The sequence below is a fragment of the Solanum tuberosum genome, unplaced genomic scaffold (genome assembly GCF_000226075.1).
Source record: "Solanum tuberosum cultivar DM 1-3 516 R44 unplaced genomic scaffold, SolTub_3.0 scf00137, whole genome shotgun sequence".
In the NCBI taxonomy this organism is placed as follows: domain Eukaryota; kingdom Viridiplantae; phylum Streptophyta; class Magnoliopsida; order Solanales; family Solanaceae; genus Solanum; species Solanum tuberosum.
The window spans coordinates 5,460-16,175 of record NW_006239066.1 but is presented as its reverse complement, the minus strand read 5'-3'; the positions used below and the strand labels follow the sequence as shown (position 1 = coordinate 16,175).

The window sequence follows — 10,716 nt, the reverse complement described above, 5'->3', positions numbered from 1 at the left end:
TATATATATATATATATATATATATTATATATATATGTTATAGTTATTTCAACCATAGACCCCCAGTTCTTGTTCTATACAATCACGTTGAGAGTGTTCGTATTCCTGTTGGGAGAGAGCAGACTATTGCGGTTGTTTGGGGCAGAAATATTATTCAGTATATAACAAAATAATTATTGATTTAATATTTTAGTTTCATATTTCTGACAGTTTATGTATAAAACTTTTCCATTTAAATAGTTATGTAAATAGTTCTCTGTTTCTTTCCCTACGTAAAATATGTCAATTATGACAACATTATCTTCATTTTATATAAAAGTGTATATTCTTTTTAAATATAATACTCTCTATATTCTAATTTACGTGGACAATTCGAATTTCAAGAGTTAAAACAATTTTAATTGACCATAATTTGGACATAAATTTTTCAATTTTTTTGAAATAAAATTTATATATTTGAAAACTACATAAAAATAATACCATAAGTTGCTACAATTGACAATTGAAAATATTATGATAAAAATAAACTTGTTTGAATCTCAAAATTAAAAGTGTCACATAAATGAGAACGGAGAGTGTGTATCTCATGAGTTATGACTATAATAGTAGATTAAGGTTTTCAACTAGCTTAGTGAATCAATTTAAACTAGTAAATATATATTAGTATGTTTTATTGATAGTGAATATATCTTTGATTCAGAGGGTGGAAGATGTTATGGATTTAAGATGAGCCCGACTTAGGTTCAAAATTCCTTGTCTTTCCTCAAAAAAGTCGTTTATTACTTTCTATGAGTCCCTACTTATGAAAGGAAGGGAATAGATCCTCCTCGCCTTTGCAACTATCATCCCTAATCAGAAAAAATCTATGTATGTGTGTCCAACCAGATATATTATAATATATTTGTTTATGTGGCCATAGTGAGATAGAGTGATCAAACTGAATTCCACATAAAAACATAGCAAACAGGAAAACAAATAACTTTGCCATTGAATATATAGACTGCCTATATCTTATAACCATTCATCTCTTTTGGTAATGTATACTCATCACCTACAATCATATGCACGTAAAGTTCAATATCTTTAAAATTGCACATCAAATTCAATAAAATATAATTTGAGTAGATTAATTGACTATTATTCCAACCTTATCGCTTAATTTCTTTCTGTATAGGTTTGTGTTATCTAATCTCAAGATAACAAGAAGGAAATATATTAGTACTTGATTGACCTCACATTCCAGCTAACATTTAAATTTCAAACAGAACATTGTGTTTAAAAAAAAAAAAGAAGCAGCAAAATATCGTTTAATTTGTATATGTGATTTTCTTAATGCTGTATACAGATTATTACGGGGCACATGCGCAAAGAGCATGCCAATAAACAATGGATGTTACATACCTACAGTTGTATCTGAAAGATTGATCAAACAAAAACTTTATTTTCACTTCAACTTCTCATTTGTATGGTTTACATCTAACAGCACTAGCAGATCATCAAACTTCATTACAGCCTTGCAAGTTTTTCGATTTTCTTACCTAAAGATAACAATAAAACAAGTTCATTTATTTTTTATCAAGACGAATAAATAAAGTTTATGTAACCTTGACATAAACTTGAACAGTAATAGGAATATAACCTTGACACTCACCGCTTTGTTTTATCAAGCACTTCGATATATCTTTTTGGGACACCATACTGTTCAACAAGGTATCTTGCAAGATCATCAATAACTCCTCCTTGAACCAAAACTTCTTCACCTTTTTTACCTACAATTAAGAAGTTACATACAGATGATATATCTCCCCTTAAAAGTGAACGTACTGACAGCCAAGTTCATATGCAAATATTTGTATAACAAATCAGAAAAACATACAGATACCAAAAGCACACAAATATTTCACGTCATTAAGTGAACGAATAATTATGCATCCAATCACAAATCAGTTTGAATCAACTATTATCTTACATGTATTTCTAGCACTACACAGTGGAAAATTTCAGCGGATGATAGAAATTGCTTCGGCATGTCTTTCACTTTACCCGTGCATAGTATTAAACTCCACATCAGAAAAAATATAGAGTATAAATTATTGAATTATCAAGCCCTATTTTTTGACGAATTGACACTCAAGTGCTAAACTCCTTCAGAACAATCTATTTCCATGAGTTCACCATGGAAATAGTCCTGGTAATTAAGCAAAGACTACAACACTTGGTTTATACACACTAACACATTGAAACAAAAAACTACACACACATATTGATGCAAAAAGACATGTGTTATCCCTTTTTAACAGGAATGATTCCTATCTCTGCTAAAAGATATCCTCTTCCTATGGTCTCAAATGAGACAGTACCATCTCCTTTAACTATGACAACATACATGTAAGCGAAAAATTGAAAGACAGCACTTGAGCGAATATATAAGCATAGAATGTTGTAATGGCTCATCGTCATCAAAAGAGTGACACGATGCATCTTTTAATAGTTTTCAAAAAGCCTCTAGGCAAGTGCAGATTCCTGTAGGTTCAAGGCTAAATCTGAACAGCTGAGCAGAAAATAAGCAATGCAAACCACACCATGAGATTCATAGAAAACTAATGAAGATAGTTGTCACTGGTGCTATGAAGTATAAACCAACGGAGGTCAAACAAGACATCATAAAGCACATTTGAGAGCCACCATACAATAACCACTGAATAATCTAAAAAGAGGGTCACATACAGCTGTTAGAGTATCAAACAAACCTGGAAGTTCTGCCACAGTAGTGCTACTGGCACACTTCTTCTGCAGCTCTGAAGCCAAAGTCTCTGAATCCAGCAGAAATGACTCCATTCCAGAAAGTTTAGTCACTTTCTTGTTTCCTTGCCTCCGCTCTGTCATTATCTGGATTGGCTTCAAGGCTCCTTTGCGAACAACTGTATCGTTTCCTCTAGTCACACAATGATGTGCTTGCATCCTACCAATAAATGTTTGCCCCAAATCCTTCTTATGAATTTCAGTTGGATAAGTTGATCCCTTTTTTATGGCTCCCTTAAATAAAGCATCGCATAGAGTTGCATCTAACGTCACAGTGGACTTATTCGACGGCTTGACAAGATTTTCTTTCTCAACGTACTGGAACACTATTTCAGAGGCTTCAGATGCAGTGTAAAGTCTACTAGTTTCAGCACCAACAGAAGCAAAAATAGGATTTACATGCACACTTGGTTTATAAATTTCAGAAACTTCCAGTGACTTCTGTACCCGTTCTTCAGAAGAAACATTATTTGTTGAAGGCCCGGTCTTGTCCACTTCTTTCTTTTCTGGCTTGTAGGACATGTAGTCTGGATGATTTCGATTAACAGAGAACAGAATCACCTCTTTCTTATGTTTATCTTCTTTCACTGAGATCTGTACATGCCAATGGTAAGTTTGGAAAAACAATTAGATAGTATGAAACACCATGCGAAGGTAAAATCAGAAACAATATGGATGCAAGAAGCATCAGAGGAAGAAATGGGGACACATTTTGCCATCAAGTCATGAAACAAATTTCTCGCACACTTATCGACACAGAGAACTTAAGCCTGAGAACTAGCTTCGGGATGAAAGTAATGAATATATAAGACCCTGACATGTGGCTTACATGCAAGCAAACCTTCACAAGACAGATGTCATATCAAAAAGCAAAATGCAGAAATAGCATCAACAAGAAAGGTATGAAGGCAAATGCAAAATACACTATTCCATATTCTGGCAACGGCGGTGACATTTTTTGCCATAGAAAATTTTCAACAATCTCTTGCCTACTTTTTGTTGCCGCAGGACTATCTTCAATATTTTACACCTGCCACCATCAAAGAGAAGCTGAAAGTTCTTACTAACATCTTTCTCCACACTCTCCCAACTTCAGTGGGAAAAAAAGAGGATGGATGTTTCTACAGATACTTGTTCGTTTCAGCAAAAGAACAGTCTCTACCTACTAATAAGTCTCTGCATTTGACGAGAAGTTAAGCAGAAGTGCAGCTAACCATGAAGAGTGCTACTACACCAGTCATCAATGTCATGGAAAGTGGTAATATCAGTGTCATCCTTTAACTAAGCATGAAGAGCACAATATGTACAACTATGTGCACACAAATATATGGCTACACCACAAAAACAACTTGCTGCTTCTCTTATGATGTGTAGATGTAACTGTCTAAATGAATTCAACCAAATCATCCATGTAATGCAATAGCAACTTTTCAACTTTATGCAACAGTTTTAAAAATAATCAAAATTCCATCTTTCGTATTAACTGTAGAAAGCTACCAATCCACCAGAGGCTTTAGCCTGTAGCCACTTGGACAATTTCTTGTGAGATGACTTCTTTATGTCGAGTGTTATGCCTGGAGGCCTGCAAGGTAGCACGTGACTTGACCTACACCAGAAAAATGAAGCCATTGGTAAGTATCTAAGTAAGGAACACAACAAGTCACAGATAGTTGCACGGAACATAATGAGAACCTCAAGAAAGAAAGTCAAGAAGAGGAGGTATTAATTTATTAGGCCACCTTCTGGTTTCTTCACGACAACAGCCATGAAGAGTGAACATTGCCTAGTGGATGTACTGGTAGCTTTTCTCTGACTAGTGTTCTCTCAAGATCAAGATCAAGATCTTTATACAGAGATATGTCTAGAGTTTTATTACGCAGATGCCTCGCAAATCCTAGTGGTGTTCTCTATGCTTTTTCAGCATTAGTACTTCCTTCGTTTCATTTTATCTGGCACTGTTCAACTGGGCATGGAGTTCAAGAAAGAAAGGGGACTTTTGAAACTTGTGGTCTTAAACATGACATGACATTTCGAGGCTACAAAAACATGTCATTAAGGCTAAAATTGTAAGTTTAAAGTTACTGTTTCCAAGTATAGAAAGGTGCAATTTTTTTGGAATATACTAAAAAGAAAGAAGTGTCACATAAAATGGAACTAAGGGAGCAGTCAATGGAAGCCTTATGTAAAATACCATTCACAAATTCTTTTTTTTTGATAACCGAGAAATCCGTCTGTGACCCGCCCTTTGGACCAATCACAGCCTTCTAAACTCGGTGGATACCATTCACAAATTCTAATAGTGTTATCTCCATTTTTTCTGCACAAGCTCACTTCAATATAACATCAGGCATACTGTCCAATGGTTTAGTTAAATACGCCTAAAAAAATAATTGTTTATTGTATTGATAGAAAAAAAGAATCTGCATCAAACATGTAACTGTAAGCTTTTCCATTGACAAGAATACTGGAAATATTAGAAAGACTCTTTTGAAATTTAGCATGCTGAAAAATCCGCGAAGTAAATACATTTAGTACCAACTGGTGAAGAATGACGTGCATCACTCTGATTTCACTGCCTGAAAAAATAAATTCTCTTTTTTCTTTAATTTTATTACATGAAACCAAATTATTTTAGTATCAGATAGGTAGATTTCAATAAAAGTTTGGTAGCTATCGTACCAAAATGTACTTCCAGGGATGGGCAGGTCTTTCTCTTTAATTGTCGTATGTAATGCTTGTAGAAGGCACTTGTCCAAGAGTGCATCTACCTCTTCAACACACAAGGAATGTTGTCCCTCAATATTTGATTCATCTACATAAGTTTCTGCAACCTTCAACTCACTTAGATCATTAGTAAGCTGCACAGTAATTTCATCTGCTCCATCATTCTGTGTAGTAGAAGGCTGACCAACACCTGATGAAGCTGTATCAGCATCAATCACTTCTCTCATGTCTTCATTGCTAATCATATTTCCTGGGTCAACTGAAGGATCAACTTCACTTGAATCAGATGCCCTACCACTCAAGAAAAGAGCAGGATCTTCAAACACGACGTCTTCTAGAAAACCAGCATTTGGTACATGACAATTTTCAGCAGATTCCCTGACCAAAAATCCAGAAAAAGATGACATCTACAAGTTGTACAGATTAAACTAACGTCATTAACTTTCTTAGTAGGCCTTTGGACATGGCATTAGTTGAAATTTGAAAAAAAAAGTTTATGAAGTTGATGTTGAAAAATAGTATTTGGAAGTTGATGTTGTATTTGGACACACATTTCACTTGAAAAGAAGTTACACAAGTTTTGAAAAGCTCATTTTCAAAAACTCATTACATTCCATAACCAAACAATGTTCTGAAATAAAAAATTTATGTGCAAAAGGCTCCTTAGTTCCTACCAAAGGGTGTCTCGATAGTAATGACATATTTTTAAGGCCTTTCCACGTAGACCAGCTTTTAAAGCTTCTGTACTACTCATGGTAGTTGTCCCCACCTGAGGAAAAAAAATCAGCATAGTTCAAACTGATTAGTCATCTAAATTAAGAGATAAAACCTTGAGGTGACATAAGCTTACAGCTATTGCGGCAGGATTTCCAGGAACCTTCACTGCCCATGGCTCCCCAGAAGAAAATGAGGGTAACCCTTCAGTAGTTATCCTGATACCAGGGAACATTAAATCTGCCCCTCCGAGCATAAAACGAGAAACGTCACCCCCTTTCAGCACAAAAGCAGGCAAAAGTTCTGGGACTCTCCACAGAGCATACACTGTACTCACCACACAGAAGGGAGAAGAACAAAAATGAAAAGCACGTCTAATTAAGGAAGATGGTAATTTACAAAATTCTGTCTTGTCAAAGAAGCAATCAATCACATAGTTACTGCATAGAAAACATGCCTAACAGGCCCTTCCTACTTAAAACTTTTGAAAATGTCAAATCACCAGCTAGTTATAAGCAGCCAATATACTGCAAAAGGGAGAGTACCAAATCACTGCTTCATAAAACTAAAACTCAAAATTGAAAAAATCAAAGGCACTCTCCCTCGGCAAAAAAAGCAAACACAATTGAGTAGTTTTCAAGGATCAATTAATTAATCAATAAACTACAACTCAAACCAAACTGGTTAGGATCTGCTATACTGTTAGGGATCGATTGGTTGGGAACAAGTTATCTCGGAATTAGTTATCCTGGGATAGTTATCCTGGATAACTTATCCCAACATGTATATGGGATAACTAATCTCATCACTATGGTATAAATGGTGGGATAAGTTATCCCAACCAAACAAGACACCAAATTTTTATCCTAGGACTATTTATTCTTATCCCTCACACCAAACAACCCCTTAGTCCACTATATTCCAGCTAATTTGATCCCAACAATAATAAGATGTCTTCTAAGAGATAATAGGGTGCCTCAAAGTAAAGGCTCTCAGAATCTAACACTTACCCATAGACTAACATACAAATGTTTCTAATACACCAAAATGACTCTCGGCAAACACCAGAATGAGTTTAAGTGCAACAACAATTGATCACAACTAGTCGGCAAATCACTTATATGAATCATTTGCATCCATCATATTGTGTTACTCCAACGGGCTCGGAGTTTACGAAAGAAATGCTTTTGAAACTAGTAGTCTAAAACCAACATTAGATTTTGTGTGATTATAGATCATCTCATTAAGGGGTCGTTTGGTAGAGTGCATAAGAATAATACTTAATAGAATGTATTAGTAATGTTGGAATTAGTTTTGCTATGATAATTTCTTATCCACTATTTGATTTGGTGTATTAATGACAATTTTGCTTTTAGCCATGCTTATCCATGTAATGATAGCCCTTAAATTGTTGTATTGGTAATATCATAATTTGCTATGTATTAGTTATACACAGCAGACTTACACAGTTGTTGAATTAGAAAGGGAAAGTAAAACTCAGAAAAAATGGAGTATAACACCATCATGTATATGGTGGTCGTGGTCTATATGGAAGGAGAGAAACAGTAGGGGCTTCGAAAACAAGGCTAATCCTATTGAGAAGGTCAAATTGTTGTGTATGGCAACCTTTTATTGTTGGTGTGAAGAAGATGAAATAGAATCAAATGCACAAATTATAGACTTTATGGGAAACATGTATTATAGTAGATGGTTTTTTTTTTTATAACCGAGAAATCCGCATGTGACCCGCCGCCTTTGGACCAATCACAACCTTCTAAACTCGGCAGATAATGGGCCCACTCCTCTACCCTTCTCCACTTAAATACCTGGCTTCGCTTTGCATGGTGTGGGGCTTGAACCTACGACCTAAGTCACAAATCCTCCACCTTTTGCCACTCAAGCTAGGCCTTGGGGTAATCTAGCAGATGTTTATTGTTGTTTGAAATGATGTAACTCAATTTTTGGAGGTCTCCAGTATGTCCTTAATCCTAATGAATACAACTATACCCTTGATTAAAAAAAAAGTTATACACCATATAATACTGAGTAGGTGTATAACTTCAACTAATAACGTAGGCTGAAAATCCAACCAAACAAAGGAGTAAACAATACCATGAGTACGGTTGAATCCCGTTGAAAAACTAAGTCCGGCAACATGGCGAATCTGCTAGAGAATTTAGGCTTTAACCATAACGTGTTTTGTGTGGGATCGACTTTTTCTTTGTGTGTGTGGCTTTATTTGTTTATTTATTTACGTATTCCATGTTTAATCTCTTTCCTATTTCCCTTTATTTTGTTTCCTTAGATTTTTAGATTTGTAGCTCCATGATTATATCCTCTACTTTAACTGCCTTATAGCTTGAGTTTTCTTTCGCCATGTTTATCATATGTTACGTTTTTCCCTTTACTTCATTGCATTAAATTAATTGCCTACATGCCAAATTCTTTCCCCCTATCCTTTATATGTTTAGTGTCAATAATTGTCTACTCCTGGCCGCCTTATTCCATCATCCGAGATCCAAGTCAGTACCGGCAAAGATCTCTTGATTTCTCGCGGTCAGGCCCGTCTTGGAAGCAAGCTACCTCTTATATCATTATATAGAAAAACTGCATTTTCTATATTTATATATATGTTTTATTTTTATCGCATTTATTTACTTTTATTACTAATAGTTTTCCATAAACTATCCTACGCATTACCATTTTTCATTACATGCCAATTATTACTGTTTTTCATAATTGAGATTTGTTCATACTTCCCCCAATTAGAAATCTCTCACTCACTCACTATACAGTGATGTACCTTTGCACTTTTCACGAAATTTTCTTCAAAACCCTAATTTAGAGAGTTGGCATAAACGTTGTGGAGCGGATAGTCTTACTACTGTGGGACCACGTACCTTCTCACATAAGAATATCCTTAGTCCGTATCTACCTAAATCTTATAAAATTTAAGTCATATATGCATTAATCTTGAGTAGTTTGACCCTTGGAGTCAATCCAAAAAATTAGTAATCATCCCCTCGTCTAGAGGGTTCCAACACCCACAAAAAAACTGCATATTATTTGTCAAAGTGATCACAATAAATTAATCCAGGCCAAGTTATGATAAAATGAAGTTTAGGAATTTATTTGCTGTCTTTCTTTTTTTTGCAGGTTCATTATGTCGGAATTCTTCAAATAAACGCCATAGAAGAGCTTGAAGTTTAGGATTATCCCCATTTGATATCTCGATGCCCTTAGTTTCATATATGTTTTTATCATATTAAAGTTGTAACGGTTATATTTATCAATAAAATAGTTTGTTTTTCTAACTCTAAACTCTAAATAACATCAATAGAGCTTGGATTAACTATCGCAAATCACTTACTTATCAAGAGAAAAGAAATAAAATACAAGAAACAGCATCCACTAATAAAAACAACATGTAGTAGCTCTTAAGTTTTACTCTCATGCCTCAACAAGTAGGCCATTTAAAGGTTGAGAGTTGGTTGTAACCGAGTGATAAAGTTATCGAATAGACCAAAAATAGTTGGGAATAAGTAAAGATATATGGTACCTGTAGGGAAAATATCACGACCTCGCCCATCTACGTCAAAGAACATAGGACATTCGCCCTCCAAGCCATAAACGAGTACCCGATTTGGGTATTTCGAAACAGATAACTCCGCCTGTATGATCCCATCAATACACAAGGATAAAGTTAAGTAATTCCACAGAATACACTTTGTTAAGTGCAATTCAATCAAAACAAAAAGTTTAAAATGAGGAATAATGTAGCGAAACAATTGAAGAAAAAAAGGGGTACTTTGGGAGGAAGTATAAGGTCGAGAAGGGCATCAGAGGCATTGGAAAAACGGTCTCTGATAGTGCGACGGAGCTTTTTCCGGTCGGCGCCAGAAAGTCGCTGGTGAGACTTGGCGTCCACTGCCTTCTTGAACATTTTTCTCCTGCTATTATGGCGGCGGAAGAGAGAAGAAATGTTATAGGGAGGCTGCAGAGTGGAGTAAGGCGGTGAGTTACGGATTATAGAGGAGTCCTTCGCTTTTTCTCGAAGCCTGCTTAATTGACCACCTGCTCTTTGCCCTTTTGCCACATTTTCCTTGAAACGTTTTTTTTTTCTTGAAGATGTTTATGGAAAATAATAGAGAAAAGGCCCAAAATAGTTATTCATCTTTAAGATTAACACTCAAAGTCATCCTTGAGTTTTCGCATGGAGCATTAATAGTCCCTCATGTTTGCAATATTGATGCACTTTTGATCCTCCTTCAAAGTTTTGCCTCTTTTTTAACATTGATTTTATTCATAATTTATGTATGAAATGTTTAATCGTCATTTTACATATTTAATAGAAATAATAACTCCATGTGAGAGATTGTTAGAAGAAAAATACCTTGTTTTGTTTAGTAGAAATCGTATTGCAGGTAAAGTCGAGAGGTTCATCACGACGATTTCACATGCAATAGTACAAATTTT

At 35.1% G+C, this 10,716-nt stretch overlaps 1 protein-coding gene across 3 annotated transcripts; it reads right to left on the bottom strand.

Annotated features, from left to right (window-relative positions):
* Positions 1-1,226: 1,226 nt before the first annotated feature.
* On the bottom strand, positions 1,227-10,341 carry LOC102602849 (eukaryotic translation initiation factor 2D). 3 transcript variants are annotated; one of them, XM_006352005.2, is made up of 10 exons: positions 10,049-10,341; positions 9,800-9,911; positions 6,377-6,567; positions 6,201-6,295; positions 5,717-5,904; positions 5,482-5,626; positions 4,300-4,408; positions 2,751-3,396; positions 1,652-1,769; positions 1,227-1,538 (listed from the first exon to the last, which is right to left on the bottom strand). In XM_006352005.2, exons 1-10 carry the CDS (start codon positions 10,181-10,183, stop codon positions 1,535-1,537), a joined length of 1,743 nt encoding a protein of 580 aa, XP_006352067.1. In that variant the 5' UTR covers positions 10,184-10,341; the 3' UTR covers positions 1,227-1,534. The 3 variants fall into 3 exon arrangements, with proteins under 3 accessions (XP_006352067.1, XP_006352065.1, XP_006352066.1); XM_006352003.2 differs by having other exon boundaries at positions 5,482-5,904; XM_006352004.2 differs by lacking the exon at positions 1,227-1,538 and having other exon boundaries at positions 1,648-1,769; positions 5,482-5,904.
* Positions 10,342-10,716: the final 375 nt, after the last annotated feature.

Excerpts from the sequence above, each read along its gene's own strand:
- LOC102602849 (XM_006352003.2), bottom strand. The coding sequence starts at position 10,183 with ATGTTCAAGAAGGCAGTGGACGCCAAGTCTCACCAGCGACTTTCTGGC. Across the intron at positions 6,568-9,799 it reads TCGTGATATTTTCCCTACAG|TGTATGCTCTGTGGAGAGTC; the intron begins GTACCATATATC and ends TGGTGAGTACAG. Across the intron at positions 5,905-6,200 it reads TACTATCGAGACACCCTTTG|GGAATCTGCTGAAAATTGTC; the intron begins GTAGGAACTAAG and ends ATTTTTGGTCAG.